The sequence below is a fragment of the Tachyglossus aculeatus genome, chromosome 8 (assembly GCF_015852505.1).
Source record: "Tachyglossus aculeatus isolate mTacAcu1 chromosome 8, mTacAcu1.pri, whole genome shotgun sequence".
In the NCBI taxonomy this organism is placed as follows: domain Eukaryota; kingdom Metazoa; phylum Chordata; class Mammalia; order Monotremata; family Tachyglossidae; genus Tachyglossus; species Tachyglossus aculeatus.
This window is the reverse complement of record NC_052073.1, coordinates 2,563,363-2,582,302: the sequence shown is the minus strand read 5'-3', so window position 1 is coordinate 2,582,302 and position 18,940 is coordinate 2,563,363. Positions and strand designations below refer to the sequence as shown.

The 18,940-nt window shown below is 53.8% G+C and overlaps 1 protein-coding gene across 1 annotated transcript in view; it reads right to left on the bottom strand.

Moving 5' to 3' along the window:
* Positions 1-18,940, bottom strand: part of CRTC3 (CREB regulated transcription coactivator 3) — a 35,795-nt gene that overhangs the window by 12,372 nt on the left and 4,483 nt on the right. The window contains exons 3-4 of the mRNA XM_038750688.1: positions 4,634-4,753; positions 228-292 (exon numbers count right to left, since the gene is read on the bottom strand). Coding sequence (XP_038606616.1) covers positions 228-292; positions 4,634-4,753 — 185 coding nt within the window. The remainder of the gene's footprint in view (positions 1-227; positions 293-4,633; positions 4,754-18,940) is intronic.

The window sequence follows — 18,940 nt, the reverse complement described above, 5'->3', positions numbered from 1 at the left end:
TACAGTGCTCTGCACACAGTAAGTGTTTAATAAATATGACAATGAATGAACGAACGAGGGGAGGAGGCAGAGGATGGATGGTCAGGAATTCCCTTCACACAATTATGCTTGGAAATCCGAAGCCCCTCCTCCACCAGCCTGGAACCCGGTGTGGGTGGGGGCTCCGGCGTGGGTGGCAGATATCGGGCAGAGGTAAGTTGGCCCCGACCGCCCCCGACCCCGCTTACCTCGTCCAGCCCTCGTCCAGCGGCTGGGAGGAGGGGTAGCCGGCTCCATAGGTGATTCCATCAAAGTGGCATCGGAGGTTAAGGAAAAAGGGAGGTCCGGGGGCGCGAATCGAACAAAGGACCCCCTCCCTCCGGTGGCTGAGCAACGGACCCCGAACGAGGGGGAAGAAAGGGAATCCCCTGAGGCTGAGCAAGGGAACACTTCCCAACCAGGGGCTGAACGGTCTGCTTTTTGGAGAGGGTCTTTGCGTCTACCTTGACCTGCCTCTCTGTCCAGCCCTTTGTTTCCCCCCGGCCCCTGCCCTCCTGCTTATTTTTACTTCCTCCTCAGCCTCCTCCAGCCAAACCTTCCCCTCTTCTTCCTTCACTTCTCCTCCTGTCCTGGCAAGGACAAAGACCCCAGCCTCCCCAAACTGGGCCTGGGGTTTAGTTTTCATACGGGCCCCTCCCCGAGTCATAGCGTTGCTCGGGAACCCCTCTCCCACCTCCTGCGCCCAGGGTTCCCACGCAGCTCAAGGGGCAGGGGGCAATGCCTTAGAACAGTGCAATGCCTTGCGCTTAGAACAGTGCTTTGCACATAGTAAGCGCTTAATAAATGCCATTATTATTATTATTATTATAATGCCTCCCCTTGCCCAGGGCTGGCTCAGCTGGGAAATTCGCCAGCGCTCGATCCCAATGCCACCCCGGGGGCCCCTCAGGGCTGGACGATCCCAACCCCGGGGGCCCCTCAGGGATCGAGCTGGCCGGCCCCCAGCCCAGAAGCTGCAAGTTCAGACTCCTTCACCAGCCGGTCTGGGCCAGTTGGGCACAATAGGGGGACGGCCCACAGGGCTGGCCCCCCACGAGGTCCCAGCCCCTGGAGATTAACCGTCCCCAACCCCGCTGGCGGAACAATTCACCAGGGGACAGGGCCACCTCTCAGAGGTTAGGGAGGGGTGTCGCCAAGGGGGTGCCGGGAGGAGTCTTCCTCAGCCACGCCACTGAAGCCCCTTTCCGGGAAGGGAGCCGGAACCAGGGGCCAGGAGGGTTTCGGTGACCAAGATATTGCAAGTAGCCCCCGGGCCAGCCCGCCTTACACGCAGAGGATGGGAGTTGCCCCCTGACGAGAGGCTGCCCCTAACCATCACTGACCATCTCCGACCCACAAGCTGCTCTGGGTCGGAAGCGAGAGAACGCCACTGACACCCCCACCCTGGTTGGAATTTGAGACCCCCTGTAAAACAAACTCCGCAATCTTCCCCAAAACCGTTCCTCAAACCAAACAAGGGCTTGGTTTACGGATGTGCCAGGAAAGAAGCTCCTTGGGGAGGAGAGAGAGAGAAGGGAACAGAGCGATTCCCACTCCTCAGACCTAGAACCCTGAGTCTCCGGGACCCGTCCTGGAGCTGGGCAGTGCTCAGAACAGCATTCAGCATACTAGGGGCTGAGGAAAGCCTATGTTGCCAACTTGTACTTCCCAAGCGCTTAGTACAGTGCTCTGCACACAGTAAGTGCTCAGTAAATACGACTGAATGAATGGGAGAGCAACCTCGGCCCAGTCTCCCCGCGGCCAGCTGGCCGGCTGCCACCCGGACCCGGCAGGAGGGGTTGGCTGGCACCGGACCCACCCGGGTGAGGCGAGCGGCCCAACGGGCGGGGACAGACGGCTGCCCTGAGGGGCGTCGAGCGAGCGGCCGGTGGGAGGACACCCTGGAAACGGCTTCCTCTTCTGCCCGAGAAGGCCACCGGCCCTGAGAATGGCTGGGGAAGACCCAGGGCTGGGGCGGGGCGGTCCTGGCCACTATCTCCCTGTTCTGACTCAAGGACACCGGCCCCAGCAGCCCGACGCCCGGACTCCGGGACAACTGCTCGCCTGGCTGGGAGAGATGGGTACCCCTGGGGGGGTGCCGGCCAGCTGAAAGGATGCCTCGTCGATGGACCACGTTAATGAAGTGGACCACCACGGCGGGCAACACCCGCCCCCCCCCCATCGGCTTACCTAACACATCAAATGACTTCCTTCCTCTTTCCCCTGCCAGGTCCCTAGCACCTCTCCCGACCCACCCTGATGTTTGGTTGCTTTATGATTGGCTCCAGGTAGCCAGGTGGTCCTGGGACCCCCCCAACCCCCCAGAGTTAGTCTCCCCCCTCTCCCCACTTGCCTCCCAAACCACAGGGCTGCCGGGCTGGCCGGTGGAGTGGGGGGGAGCCCAGACTCCCCAAAACAGGGGAGAACTCGAGGGGCTTCACTCGATGCCTCCAGAGAGGCTCGCCCCTGGCCCGGGAAGAGGGTGGGAGGTCCCGGCTCTGCCCCAGCGGGAGAGAGTGAGGATGGGGCTGGGAACCTCGCTGTTGTGTCTAGCTCCAGGGGAGGGACGCGGATGGCGTCGGCCCCGCCACACGCCAAGGCTCCCGGCCGGCCCGAGCTCCACGCCCAAGGCTGCCTCCAATCGGAATTCTTCTCCGGAGGTTAGGGGCAGGGGGGACAGGAGAAAGCTAGGGGGACAGGAACGCCGTCCCTCTTCGCATCCGAAAGACAATCACTCTCCCTGCCTCTAAAGTCTTACTGAAGGCCCATCTCCTCCAAGAGGCCTTCCCTGACTAAGCCCTCCTTTCCTCGTCTCCCACTCCCTTCTGCGCTGCCTTGACTTATTCCCTTTACTCATCCCGCTCCCAGCCCCACAGCACTAATGTACATCTCTGTAATTTTATTTATCTATATTAACGTCCGTCTCCCCCTCTAGACTCTAAGCTCACTGTGGGCAGGAAATGTGTCTGCTGTACTGTTATATTGTACGATCCCCAGTGCTTAGTACATTGCTCTGTATATATGTTTGTACATATTTACTACTCTATTTATTTATTTTACTTGTACATATCTATTCTATTTATTTTATTTTGTTAGTATGTTTGGTTTTGTTCTCTGTCTCCCCCTTTTAGACTGTGAGCCCACTGTTGGGTAGGGACTGTCTCTATACGTTGCCAACTTGTACTTCCCAAGCGCTTAGTACAGTGCTCTGCACACAGTAAGCGCTCAATAAATACGATTGATGATGATTGCTCTGCACACAGGAAGTGCTCAATAAATACCACTGACTGAGTGAGGAGAAGCAGTCTGTGGTGACGCTGGAGGCTGTCAGACTGGAAAGGAGAAGGAGGCCGGGGGGTCTGGCGATGCTCATGGACTCCGTCCACATGTTTTGAGAAGCAGCGTGGCTCAGTGGAAAGAGCCCGGGCTTTGGAGTCAGGGGTCATGGGTTCGAATCCCAGCTCTGCCAATTGTCAGCTGTGTGACTTTGGGCAAGTCACTTCACTTCTCTGTGCCTCAGCTCCCTCATCTGTAAAATGGGGATTAAGACTGTGATCCCCCTGTGGGACAACCTGATCACCTTGTAACCTCCCCAGCACTTAGAACAGTGCTTTGCACACAGTAAGCGCTTAATAAACACCATCATTATTATTACTACTATTTTGTTTTGTTGTCTGTCTCCCCCCTTCTAGACTGTGAGCCCACTGTCGGGTAGGGACCATCTCTATACGGTGCCAACTTGTACTTCCCAAGCGCTTAGTCCAGTGCTCTGCACACAGTAAGCACTCAATAAATACGACTGAATGAATGACTCCCCCACAGCACATATGGATCTATCTGTAGATATCTGTAATTGCTGGTTTTATCTATTTGTATTAATGTCCGTCTCCCCCTCTAGACCGTGAGCTCGTTGTTGGGTAGGGACCGTCTCTATATGTTGCCCACTTGTACTTCCCAAGCGCTCAGTACAGTGCTCCGCACACAGTAAGCGCTCAATAAATACGATTGAATAAATGAATACGACTGAATGAATGAATGACCCTAAACCTTGAGATCCTAATTGGGGAAAATGCTCTGGGAAAACCAAGGGCCAAGTTTCAGGCCAAGCGTGGCCTTAACTTACTTGACCTCATAGCACTGTAGTCAGGTGGACCCCCTCTCCCCCCTCGTCCCCCTCTCCATCCCCCGCATCTTACCTCCTTCCCTTCCCCACAGCACCTGTACAGATGTAGATATATTTGTACATATTTATTACTCTATTTATTTATTTTGCTTGTACCTATCTATTCTATTTATTTTATTTTGTTAGTATGTTTAGTTTTGTTCTCTGTCTCCCCCTTCTAGACTGTGAGCCCACTGTTGGGTAGGGGCTGTCTCTCTATGTTGCCAGCTTGGACTTCCCAAGCGCTTAGTACAGTGCTCTGCACACAGTAAGCGCTCAATAAATACGATTGATTGATTGATTGCGCTCACACAGGGAACACACGGGGCTCTGAGGGCGTAGGGGTGGGGTGCCAACGGGAGAAGAGAGACTGGCGCTGGCCATCCCGCCCGCTCCCGCCCCCCTCACCGTCCGTCGCCGCCGCCGTGTCGCTCCGAGGCCGGGAAAGGATATCTGCCGCCCCGGCTTCTCCCCGGGCCGGCGGTGCAGGGGGTGGAAACGGCTGCGGGACGCTCTCTCCACCAAGCCGTGGTGCCGGGTGCCACGGACGTTGTCGGCGGGGGGGAAGGACGGCTGCGGAGACAGATGGAGGCACGGTGTGACGTCCCCCCCCGGGCCCCCGCGGCCCACCGGCCACCCGCCCACCAGCCCGCTGGGTGCCAGGCGCCGTACTGAGCACTTGAGAGAGAACCGTGCAGCGGGCAGACGTGACCCCCAACTTCAGGGAGCTTTCAGTCGAGCAGCGGAGGCAGACGGACGGGGGGGAGCCATAGAGGATAAAGATAAGAGTACGGCGCTCTGCACGTAGTACGTGTTCAGTCAACATCGTGTGATGAGAAGCAGCGTGGCTCAGTGGAAAAGAGCCCGGGCTTTGGAGTCAGAGGTCATGGGTTCAAATCCCTGCTCTGCCACTTGTCAGCTGTGTGACTTTGGGCAAGTCGCTTCACTTCTCTGGGCCTCAGTTACCTCACCTGGAAACTGCGGATTAAGACTGTGAGCCCCTTGTAACCTTCCCAGCGCTTAGTACGGTGCTCTGCATACGGTAAGCGCTCAATAAATACGATTGAAGGAATGAATGAATGAATACCGCCGGTCTGCTGTGTGACCTTGGGCAAGCCAGTTAACTTCTCGGTGCCTCAGTTCCCTCATCTGTAAAACAGCGGTTAAGACTGTGAGCTCCATATGGGACAGGGACTGGGTCCAACCTGATTAGCTTGTACTAATAATAATGATGGCATTTATTAAGCGCTTACTATGTGCAAAGCACTAAGCGCTGGGGAGGTTACAAGGTGATCAGGTGGTCCCTTGTGGGGCTCACAGTCTTAATCCCCATTTTCCAGATGAGGTAACTGAGGCCCAGAGAAGTGAGGTGACTAGCCCCAAGTCACACAGCTGACAATCGGCGGAGCCGGGATTTGAACCCAGGACCTCTGACTCCAGAGCCCGGGCTCTTTCCACTGAGCCACGCTGCTTCTTATCTAGCAGCCTGTATCTACTCCGGCGCTTAGTACGGAGTCCGGCGCAGAGTGAGCATGCGACAGATGCCATAAAAATACCATCAACCGACCGACTGGAACCGGAGAAAGTGAAACGTGAAGATTAGCCGCCAGCCCGCCCGCCTGCTCTCCCTCCTTCCTCCTCTCCTTCCTGTCCGGAAGACTGCGACCGCGACAGTTAGCCAGCTGGATCCCAACGGGAAGAAAACGTTTCCCGCGGACTCGATCCGCCGGCCCTATTTACTGGGCGCCTCTTGAGGACGCGGGTCTGGCCCAAGTGCTCGGCAAAGCACAAAGGAAACAAAGGCACACGTTCTCGGTCCTCGGGGGGTGGAAGTTTTAAAGGGGGGACGCCGAATAGTTTAGAAATAGCGGGAGCGGGAAGGGGATAGAGCAGGAATTCGTTTGAATATGTCGGGACGGGAGAGCTGAACGCGTGTAATTAAAGGGACAAACATGTGAACACACGAGGAAATGCAACTGCTCTGCACTTTGTATCCTCCCCAGCGCTTAGAACAGTGCTTTGCACATAGTAAGCGCTTAACAAATACCAAAAAAAACCCCAAAAAACTGCTCATGCGTGCTGAAGACAATGGGTACAGGAAAGATGCAAGTGCGACGGTCGTCGCGGGCCGGAGTTGGGAATTAATTGGGTCCTTCGTCCCAGGATCCAGCTGAAAGAGGCTCCCGGACAGAGTCACCGTTCATTCATTCATTCATATTTATTCATTCATTCATTCAATCGTATTTATTGAGCGCTGACTGTGTGCGGAGCACTGGACTAAGCGCTTGGGAAGTACAAGTTGGCAACATATAGAGTCCCAACAACGAGTTCACGGTCTAGAGGGGGAGACAGACATTAACACAAACAGATAAAACAATCAATTACAGATAGCTACAGATGTGCTGTGGGGAGTCATGCATTCAATCGTATTTATTGAGCACTTACTGAGCGCAGAGCACTGTACTAAGCGCTTGGGAAGTCCAAGGTGGCAACATATAGAGACGGTCCCTACCCAACGGTGGGCTCACGGTCTAGAGTTAATTCCTCCTCACCCTCGACCGTCCCTGCTACGAAGGGATTTTTGTGCCGCCCTGGAGCTAACGTTAATAACTGTGGTACGTGCTAAGCGCTTACCACGTGCCAGGCACCAGTACTAAGCGGCGGGGTGAACACGGACAAATCGGGTTGGACACAATCCCTGACCCACGTAGGGCTTACGGTCTTAATCCCCATTTCACAGATGACGTAACTGAGGCACAGAGAAGTGACTCGTCCAAGACCACACAGCAGGTACAAGGTGGAGCTGGGATAATAATCAATCAATCAATCATATTTATTGAGCACTTACTGTGTGCAGAGCACTGTAGTAAGCGCTTGGGAAGTACAAGTTAATAATGATAATAATGATAATAATAATGATAGCATTTATTAAGCGCTTACTATGTGCAAAGCACTGTTCTAAGCGCTGAGGAGGTTACAAGGTGATCAGGTTGTCCCGCGGGGGGCTCACAGTCTTCATCCCCATTTTCCAGATGAGGGCACTGAGGCCCAGAGAAGAGACTCGCCCAAAGTCACCCAGCTGACAATTGGCGGAGCCGGGATCTGAACTCCTAACCTCTGACTCCAAAGCCCGGGCTCTTATAATGATAGCATTTATTAAGCGCTTACTATGTACAAAGCATTCTTCTAAGCGCCGGGGAGGTTACAAGGTGATCAGGTTGTCCCACGGGGGGCTCACAGTCTTCATCCCCATTTTCCAGATGAGGGAACTGAGGCGCAGAGAAGTGACTCGCCCAAATTCATCCAGCTGACAATTGGCGGAGCCGGGATTTGAACTCCTAACCTCTGACTCCAAAGCCCAGGCTCTTATAATGATAGCATTTACTAAGCGCTTACTATGTACAAACCACTCTTCTAAGCGCAGGGGAGGTTACAAGGTGATCAGGTTGTCCCACGGGGGGCTCACAGTCTTCATCCCCATTTTCCAGATGAGGGAACTGAGGCGCAGAGAAGTGATTCGCCCAAGGTCACCCAGCTGACAAGTGGTGGAGCCGGGATTAGAACCCAAGTCTTCAGCCTCCCACGCCCGACCAGGCTCTATCCAACAGACCGCGCTGCTTCTCTGAGGCGGCGGATTTCCCAGGGCGGCCCCGCGGCCACAGTCCTGGAAGCAGGGGACCAGGTGGGAGAATAATAATAATAATAATAATGATGATGGCATTTATTAAGCGCTTACTATGTGCAAAGCACTGTTCTAAGCGCTGGGGAGGTTACAAGGTGATCAGACTGTCCCTCGTGGGGCTCACAGATTTAATCCCCATTTCACAGATGAGGGAACTGAGGCCCGGAGAAGTTAAGTGACTTGCCCAAAGTCACACAGCTGACAATTGGTGGAGCTGGGATTTGAACCCATGACCTCTGACTCCAAAGCCTGGGCTCTTTCCCACTGAGCCACGCTGCTTCTCAAGGGGCGTCTCCCCAGTTCCCCGCGAGGCCCAGCGGAAACGTCCGACTTGGGTCTGCACATAGTAAGCGCTTAACAAATGCCATTATTATTATTATTATCATTATTATTATTATTATTATTATTGGGTGCCGCCTCGGCTTCTCCACACCGGACGTTTACAGCTTCAATCCCAACTGCTCCGGTCCAGCCTGGGAAAAAGAGCCGACAGCCAGCTCCGCCTGGCCAGCTGCCCGACTCAACTGGCAACCTCGAGCCTTCCCCGTCGGACCCTCAGCAATAATAATAATAATGATGGCATTTATTAAGCGCTTACTATGTGCAAGGCACTGCTCTAAGCGCTGGGGAGGTTACAAGGTGATCAGGTGGTCCCACGGGGGGGGCTCACAGTCTTCATCCCCATTTGACAGATGAGGGAACTGAGGCCCGGAGAAGTGAAGCGACTTGACCAAAGTCACCCAGCTGACAAATGGCCGAGCCGGGATTTGAACCCATGGCCTCCGACTCCAAAGCCCGGGCTCTTTCCACTGAGCCACGCTGCTTCTCTAAACCCAAACCTCTCTAAACTCTCCCCCGCCTTACTTCCTTCCCCTCCCCACAGCACCTGTATATAGGTTTGTACAGATTTATTACTCTATTTTATTTGTACATATTTATTCTATTTATTTCATTTTGTTAATATGTTTGGTTTTGTTCTCTGTCTCCCCCTTTTAGACTGTGAGCCCGCTGCTGGGTAGGGACCGTCTCTATATGTTGCCAACTTGGACTTCCCAAGCGCTTAGTACAGTGCTCTGCACACAGTAAGCGCTCAATAAATACGATTGAATGAATCCCAGCGAGTGTCCGTTGTATTCGTTCTGTTTCTGGCTATTCCCCCCAGCTACGGTGGAATCTTTTCTTTTTTTTTTTCACAATGGTCTTCAATAAGCGCTTACTATGTGCCAGACTCTGGACTAAGCGCTGGGGAGGATACGAGCAAATTGGGTTGGACCCCGTCCCTGTCCCACGTGGGGCTCGCAGTCTTAAGCAGCGTGGCTCAGTGGGAAAGAGCCCGGGCTTTGGAGTCAGAGGTCATGGGTTCAAATCCCGGCTCCGCCAATTGTCAGCTGGGTGACTTTGGGCAAGTCCCTTCACTTCTCTGGGCCTCAGTTATCTCATCTGTAAAATGGGGATGAAGACTGAGAGCCCCCCATGGGACAACCTGATTACCTTGTAACCTCCCCAGCGCTTAGAACGGTGCTTTGCACATAGTAAGCACTTAAAAAATGCCATTATTATTATTATTATGCAGTGTGGCTCAGTGGGAAAGAGCCCGGGCTTTGGAGTCAGAGGTCATGGGTTCAAATCCCGGCTCCGCCAATTGTCAGCTGGGTGACTTTGGGCAAGTCCCTTCACTTCTCTGGGCCTCAGTTATCTCATCTGTAAAATGGGGATGAAGACTGAGAGCCCCCCATGGGACAACCTGATTACCTTGTAACCTCCCCAGCGCTTAGAACGGTGCTTTGCACATAGTAAGCACTTAAAAAATGCCATTATTATTATTATTATGCAGTGTGGCTCAGTGGGAAAGAGCCCGGGCTTTGGAGTCAGAGGTCATGGGTTCAAATCCCGGCTCCGCCGCTCGTCTGCTGTGCGACCCTGGGCAAGTCGCTTCACTTCCCTGGACCTCAGTGACCTCATCTGGAAAATGGGGATCAAGAGTGTGAGCCCCACGTGAGACAGGAACCTGATTCATTTGCATCTGCTCCGGTGCTTAGCACATAGCAAGAGAAGGCAGCGTGGCTCCGTGGGAAAAGCCCGGGCTTTGGAGTCAGAGGTCACGGGTTCAAATCCCGGCTCCGCCACTTGCCAGCTGGGTGACTTTGGGCAAGTCACGTCATTCATTCATTCATTCAATCCTATTTATTGAGCGCTTACTGTGTGCAGAGCACTGGACTAAGCGCTTGGGAAGTACAAGTTGGCAACATATAGAGACGGTCCCTACCCAACAGTGGGCTCACAGTCTAGAAGGGGGAGACAGAGAACACCACCAAACATATTAACAAAATAAAATAAATCACTTCTCTGGGCCTCAGTTCCCTCACCTGTCATCATCATCATCATCAATCGCATTTATTGAGCGCTTACTATGTGCAGAGCACTGTACTAAGCGCTTGGGAAGTACAAATTGGCAACATATAGAGACAGTCCCTACCCAACAGTGGGCTCACAGTCTAAAAGGGGGAGAGGGATGAAGACTGGGAGCCCCCCGTGGGACAACCTGATCACCTTGCAACCTCCCCAGCGCTTAGGATGGTGCTTTGCACATAGTAAGCGCTTAATAAATGCCATTATTATTATTATTATTATAGCAAGCGCTTAGCGAGTGCCATAATTATGATCATTAGGCAGACGGCGTGATTCCCGCCTGTCCCCTCAGGGAACTCCAAATCCTTCGCCGCGGAGAGGGCGGGACGGTGTCACCTCACGACCGGTTCGCCGCGACGAATAGGTTTTCCCGGCGGCGGCGGTGAGCGAGAAAGGAATGAACCGCCGGTTTGTTTCCCCTGACTAATTCCCGGCAAACGAGTCTGTGGATTGGGAGGAAAGGTGATTGCAACCACCTGACAGGCAGTCAAAACAAATACTTCCCCGGTACGGTAACTAAATATTTTGGGACGGGACCACGCAGGGGTGTGGGTTTTGGCCGGTTGACAGTTTCCGTCTGACACTGAAAAAGGGACCGTTCCTCGCTCCGCGGACGAGGGACGGGGACGGGCCGGAGTCTGGGGCGGCGAGTTGGACGAGTGCAGCGCTCAATAAATACAGCAGCAGCGCGGTTCAGTGAAAAGAGCCCGGGCTTTGGAGTCGGAGGTCACGGGTTCGAATCCCGGCTCCACCACACGACGGCTTGTGTGACCTTGAGCAAGTCACTTAACTTCTCTGAGCCTCAGTTGACTCATCTGTAAAACGGGGATTGAGTGGGAGCCCCACGTGGGGCAACTTGATCACCTTGTATCCCCCCTCCCCAGCACTTAGAACAGTGCTCTGCACATAGTAAGCGCTTAACAAATGCCGTCATTATTATTATGAGAAGCAGCGTGGCTCAGTGGAAAGGGCCCAGGCTTTGGAGTCGGAGGTCATGGGTTCGAGTCCCGGCTCTGCCAATTGTCTGCTGTGTGACTTTGGGCAAGTCACTTCTCGGGGCCTCAGTTCCCTCCTCTGGAAAATGGGGATTGCGAGCCCCCCGTGGGACGACCTGATCACCTTGTAACCTCCCCAGCGCTTAGAACAGTGCTTTGTACATAGTAAGCGCTTAACAAATGCCACTATTATTATAAATACGATTGATTGACCCCAACTGCAGTAGCCCAGGGCCTGCTGGGCGAAGGTATCCTCGCCCCCACGACAAGAGCGGGGGTTGATGTTGGGTGTGGGCGGGGGGCTGTGAGTCCTGTGAGAATAATAATAATAATAATGGCATTTATTAAGCGCTTACTATGTGCAAAGCACCGTTCTAAGCGCCGGGGAGGTCACGAGGTGATCAGGTCATCCCACGGGGGGCTCACAGTCTTCATCCCCATTTTTACAGGTGAGGTAACTGAGGCACAGAGAAGCCAAGTGACTTGCCCAAAGTCACACAGCCGACAACTGGCGGAGCCGGCCTTTGACTCCAAAGCCCGGGCTCTGTCCACTGAGCCACGCTGGCCGAAGGGGGAGGGAGGGAGGGCTACTGAGCGGCAGCGTGGCTCAGTGGAAAGAGCCCGGGCTTTGGAGTCAGAGGTCATGGGTTCAAATCCCGGCTCCGCCAACTGTCAGCTGGGTGACTTTGGGCAAGTCACTTCACTTCTCTGGGCCTCAGTTACCCCGTCTGTAAAAATGGGGATTAAGACTGTGAGCCCCATGTGGGACAATCTGATCACCTTGTATCGCCCCAGTGCCTAGAACAGTGCTTTGCGCATAGTAAGCGCTTAACAAATACCATTATTATTATTATTATTATTATTATTACTGAGGTGGGGGAAACCTGACCTCACCTAGCCGGGGGAAGACCTTGGACTGAACCCAGACTGCCCGGGCCTTCCGATGCCGCCCTTGAGCTGCCCGTGGCCCAGCTCTTAAAGGGGCCGGGAGTCACTCCCGGCTCCGGGCATTGATAATAACAACCGTAACAATGACGGCATCTGTTAGGCGCTCACTATGCGTCAACCACCGTCCGAAGCGCCGGGGTAGATACGAGGTCACCTGGTTGGGCACAGTCCCCGTCCCCCGTGGGGCTCACGGTCTCAATCCTCATTTTCCAGATGAGGGAACTGAGGCCCAGAGAAGTGAAGCGACTTGCCCAAGGTCACCCAGCGGACGAGTGGTGGAGCCGGGATTGGAGCCCACGACCTTCCGACCCTCAGGTCTGTGTTCCCAGGCCCGCTAGGCCATGCTGCTTCTCACTGATGCCCCTGGGCCCGGCCCATTCATTCATTCATTCATTCATTCAATCGTATTTATTGAGCGCTTACTGTGTGCAGAGCACTGGACTAAGCGCTTGGGAAGTACAAGCTGGAAACATATAGAGACGGTAACTACCCAACAACGAGCTCACAGTCTAGAGAGGGAGACAGACATTAATACAAATAGATAAAACAATCAATTACAGATATCTACAGATAGATCCATATGTGCTGTGGGGAGTCATTCATTCAATCGTATTTACTGAGCGCTTACTGTGTGCGGAGCACTGGACTAAGCCCTTGGGAAGTACAAGTTGGAAACATATAGAGACAGTCCCTACCCAACAACGAGCTCACGGACTAACTAGAGGGGGAGACAGACATTAATACAAATAGATAAAACAATCAATTACAGATATCTACAGATAGATCCATATGTGCTGTGGGGAGTCATTCATTCAATCGTATTTACTGAGCGCTTACTGTGTGCGGAGCACTGGACTAAGTGCTTGGGAAGTACAAGTTGGCAACACACGGAGACGGCCCCTACCCAACAACGAGCTCACAGTCTAGAGGGAGAGGCAGACATTAATACAAATAGATAAAGCAATCAATTACAGATACATACAGATAGATACATACGTGCGGGGGAGACAGACATTAATACAAATAGATAAAACAATCATTTACAGATAAAGATAGATCCATATGTGCTGTGGGGAGTCATTCATTCAGTCGTATTTATTGAGCGCTTACTGTGTGCGGAGCACTGTACTGAGCGCTTGGGAAGTACAAGTTGGAAACATATAGAGACGGTCCCTACCCAACAACAAGCTCACGGTCTAGAGGAGGAGACAGACATTAATACAAATAGATAAAACAATCAATTACAGATAGCTACAGATAGATCCATATGTGCTGTGGGGAGTCATTCATTCAGTCGTATTTACTGAGCGCTTACTGTGTGCGGAGCACTGGACTAAGCGCTTGGGAAGGACAAGTTGGCAACATATAGGGACGGTCCCTACCCAACAAGGGGCTCACAGTCTAGGAGACGGGAGGGAGGATGAATAGAGCAGGCCCACACTCCATCCACTAGATTACTCGTACTGAGCGCTTACTGTGTTTCCGAGGGGCACAGTCCCGGGCGGCCAAACAGCTCTGCCAGCGAGGGGAACCTCAGCCCCCAACAGTGCCCACCCAGGCCGGCCTATTCCGCCGGCCCTCGGCCCCGCTGTCACAGCGTTGGGCGTTGGGGCGGGGAGAAGCGGGCCCCACCACCAAGTCAGTGGCACCCCAGTGCCATGAAACCGGGGAGCCCGGGCCTGCAAGTCGGGGGATCTGGGTTCTAATTCCGGCTTGGCCACTTGTCAGCTACGTGACCTTGGGCGCGGGGTCCCACGACCCTGCGGGGACCTGGCGGGGATTAAGACTGTGAGCCCCATGGGGGACAGGGACTGTTTCCCACCTGATTACCTTGTATCTGCCTCAACGCTCAGTACAGTGAAGCAGCATGGCTCAATGGAAACAGCAAGTGCTCAATAAATACGATTGAGTGAATGAATGAATGAATGAATAGAAAGAGCCCGGGCTTGGGAGTCAGAGGTCAGGGATTCAAATTCTGGCTCTGCCAATTCATTCATTCATTCAATTGTATTTATTGAGCGCTTACTGTGCGCAGAGCACTGTACTAAGCGCTTGGGAAGTCCAAGTTGGCAACATATAGAGATTGTCCCTAGATGGTCCCGTCTCCTAGACTGTGAGCCCGTTGTTGGGTAGGGACCGTCTCTATGCGCTGCCAAATTGTACTTCCCAAGTGCTTTGTACAGTGCTCTGCACACAGTAAGAGCTCAATAAATACGACTGAATGAATGACTCCCCACAGCACATATGGATCTATCTGTAGATATCTGTAATTGATTGTTTTATCTATCTGTATTAATGTCTGTCTCCCCCTCTAGACCGTGAGCTCGTTGTTGGGTAGGGGCCGTCTCTAGATGTTGCCAACTTGTACTTCCCAAGCGCTTAGTCCAGTGCTCCGCACACAGTAAGCGCTCAATAAATACAACTGAATGAATGACTCCCCACAGCACATATGTATCTGTAGATATCTGTAATTGATCGTTTTATCTATTTGTATTAATGTCTGTTTCCCCCTCTAGACCGTGAGCTCGTTGTTGGGTAGGGACCGTCTCTGTACGTTGCCCACTTGTACTTCCCAAGCGCTTAGTCCAGTGCTCCGCACACAGTAAGCACTCAATAAATATGATTGAATGAATGACTCCCCACAGCATATATGTATCTATCTGTAGATATCCCTAATTGATGGTTTTATCTATTTTTATTAATGTCTGTCTCCCCCTCTAGACCGTGAGCTCGTTGTTGGGTAGGGACCGTTTCTATATGTTCCCAACTTGTGCTTCCCAAGCACTTAGTCCAGTGCTCCGCACACAGTAAGCGCTCAATAAATACGATTGAATGAATGACTCCCCACAGCACATATGGATCTATCTGTAGCTATCTGTAATTGATTGTTTTATCTATTTGTATTAATGTCTGTCTCCCCCTCTAGACCGCGAGCTCGTTGTTGGGTAGGGACCGTCTCTATATGTTGCCAACTTGTACTTCCCAAGAGCTTAGTCCAGTGCTCCGCACACAGTAAGCGCTCAATAAATACAATTGAATGAATGAATGAATGAATGGGGTCACGCCGCTCCTCTCTCCGAGCCCCGAATCCGGCTGCAGCGGGCTGAGCGGAGGACGGAGCCCTCGGGGGGCCGGGCGGCCTGATCTCGGTGGTTTTAGACTGTGAGCCCACTGTTGGGTAGGGACTGTCTCTATATGTTGCCAACTTGTACTTCCCAAGCGCTTAGTACAGTGCTCTGCACACAGTAAGCGCTCAATAAATACGATTGATTGATTGATTGATTTCAGGCCTTCTGTCCCGCCGGCGCGCAAACCGCCGGGCAGCCCGAGCCCCACTTCTGGCTCCAAGCACGGGGCCCCTCCCCGGCGCCCGTGACCGGGCAGGGGGCTCACGGGTGGTCCGCCCCTCTCTCCCCGCCCCGTTGGCCAAACTAGACGGTCCCCCCCGTCCCCCCCGCCCCTCGTTCACCCCCGCGCTGACTCCCTAGCAGCCCCTCCCACTCCCGCCGGGCCGCCGTCCGCTTCTAGTAAACCCGATTTTTTTTGTTGTTGTCTTTTGAGCGTGATGGATTTTGAATCAACATCGGCGCTGTGGATTCCCACTGATGTCAGCGAAAGCCCGGGCCTCAGGCGATTCGCTGCCAGGTGCCGCGAAGCGTTTCCAGAAACAACTCTTAAAGCCAAATGAAGTTCAAGATGGATGTCCAGATGCAAGGACTCCCGGCTCCTCCGGCGCGCTCCGCGGAAACCCGCGGACGCGGCCCATGTCATCCCCCGGGCCTGGAATGCCCCCAATCCCTCTGCCCATCCGCCAAGCTAGCTCTCTTCCTCCCTTCAAGGCCCTACTGAGAGCTCACCTCCTCCAGGAGGCCTTCCCAGACTGAGCCCCTTCCCTCCTCTCCCCCTCGTCCCCCTCTCCATCCCCCCCCGTCTTACCTCCTTCCCTTCCCCACAGCACCTGTATATATGTCTGTACATATTTATTACTCTATTTATTTATTTATTTATTTTACTTGTACATATCTATTCTATTTACTTTATTTTGTTAGTATGTTTGGTTTTGTTCTCTGTCTCCCCCTTTTAGACTGTGAGCCTACTGTTGGGCAAGGACTGTCTCTATATGTTGCCAATTTGTACTTCCCAAGCGCTTAGTACAGTGCTCTGCACACAGTAAGCCCTCAATAAATACGATTGATGATGATGATGATGATTCCTCTTACTCATCACGGAAGAGGCTCGCCGGCGCCTTCCAGCCAAACGCGGCTTTTTCTCCAGGCGCCCATCACGGGTCACGCTTGATTTTATCGGTTTGGAACGGAGATAAAGCGCAAAAAAAAGCAGCCCCGACGATTCGAGCCCCGGAAAGGGGATTCCGGTGGAAGGTCTTAGAAGCCGGGGAATAAAACTCCAATTCGGCGGGACTCTGACCCAGACTCCACCGATCGATCCATTAACGGGCCTGATTGAGCAAATACTAATAATAATAACCACGGTATTTGTTAAGCGCTTACTACGTGCCAGGCACTGCGCTAAGCGATTGGTTCTGACGACTCCGACCCGTCTCCACGTTTCGTTTTGTTGTCCGTCTCCCCCTTCTAGACCGTGAGCCCGTCGTTGGGTGGGGACCGCCTCTACGTGTCGCCGACCTGTCCGTCCCAAGCGTTTAGTCCAGTGCGCTTGCACGCAGTAAGCGCTCAATAAATACGACTGAACGAATGAATCAAGGTAATTGGGTTGGACACAGCCCTGGCCCCCTTAGGGCTCGCAGTCTTCATCCCCGTTTTCCAGATGAGGTCACGGAGGCCCAGGGGAGTGAAGTGACTTCCCCAAGGCGAGCGGCAGAGACGGGATCAGAAGCCGGGTCCTTTCGACTCCCAGGTTTCTATCTCCCAAGCCATGCTGCTGCGTGCAGAGTACCACACTGAGTGCTCGGGAGAGTACGAAGCAGCCTGGCGTAGCGGACAGAGCACAAGCCCGGGATTCAGAAGGTCATGGGTTCTAATCCTGGCTCCACCGGGATTTGTCTGCTGTGTGAACCTGGGCAAGCCGCTTAGCGTCTCTGTGACCTCATCTGTAAACTGGGGATTGACACTGTGAGCCCCACGTGGGACAAGGGGCTGTGTCCCACCCGATTTGATTGTATCCACTCCAGCGCTTAGTACAGCGCCTGGCCCACAGTAAGCACTTAACCAATACCCTTATTATTATTATACAGTTGGGAGACGCGATCCCCATCTCTGAGGAGCTTCTGATCCAACAGAGGGGCTCGTGTCTTCTAGTTGTATGGGGGCGGGAGGGGGTCCTTTCAGGGGCCTACGCCGGGCGTTCAGCCAATTCCAGAGGGCTGTTTGACTGACCCCCCGAATCCCCCCGGGACCCGTCCAGAGCACTGCTCTGGGTGCCCGGGAGCGACCGTACAGCGCGCTCAGACTTTCACCGTCCGTTGGGAACCGAGCTCCGTAGATGTCAAGCGGATGAGGTCGACCCGGAGCCGGCCTGGAGTGGGAGGGCGGTCCGGCCCGCTCGGGGTCAGCACGGGTCGGAGACGGGGGGGCGAACTAAATTCGTTCCAAACCGATCGAGTCAAGCGTGACCTGTGATGGGCGCCTGGAGAAAAAGCCGCATTGGGCTGGAGGGCGACCCGGGCGCCGTGGTCGTGATCGGTCCCGAGACTCTCGACTTCTAGACTGCGAGCCCACTGTTGGGTGGGGACTGTCTCTATGTGTTGCCAACTTGGACTTCCCAAGCGCTTAGTACAGTGCTCCGCACACAGTAAGCGCTCAATAAATACGACTGAATGAATGACTCTCGGATTGGGCTTTGCCCTTCCTTTCCCCGGCCCTCCCTGCCTCCGCTTGGGTGGCGGGGCCGGGGGAGCCAGGAGGCCCAGCGTGGGAACGGGAACGGCCCGGGTCCCGGTAGCCGTCCCGCCCGTGGACCGTTTTAGATCCGATCGCCTCCCAAACGGACATTCTGGGGGAGGGATGGCAGGATGGAGGACTCCAGCTCAGCCACCGGGCCGGCCGCTTTCTCTTCCTCCCGTCCCGTCTCTCTCGTTCCCCTACCCACCCTACCGCCTTACAAAAACAGCTGCAAGATGCCAGGCAGGGAGGAAGGGAGCCCCCGTTCTCTCCGCCGCCACCTTCAAACTGCCTTCACCTTCCTCGGAGAAGCAGCGTGGCTCAGTGGAAAGGGCCCGGGCTTTGGAGCCAGAGGCCATGGATTCAAATCCCGGCTCCACCCATTGCCGGCTGGGTGACTCTGGGCAAGTCACTTCGCTTCTCTGGGCCTCGGTGACCTCATCTGGAAAATGGGGATTAAGACTGTGAGGCCCCGTGGGACCATCTGATCTTGTAACCTCCCCAGCGCTTAGAACGGTGCTTTGCACATAGTAAGCGCTTAATAGATGCTATCGTTATTATTATTATTATTCTCTGGGCCTCGGTGACCTCATCTGGAAAATGGGGATTAAGACTGTGAGCCCCCCCGAGGGACAACCTGATCACCTTGTAACCTCCCCAGTGCTTAGAACGGTGCTTTGCACATAGTAAGCACTTAATAGATGCTATCGTTATTATTATTATTATTCTCTGGGCCTCGGTGACCTCATCTGTAAAATGGGGATTAAGACTGTGAGGCCCCATGGGACCACCTGATCTCGTAACCTCCCCAGCGCTTAGAACAGTGCCTTGCACATAGTAAGTGCTTAATAAATGCTATCACTAT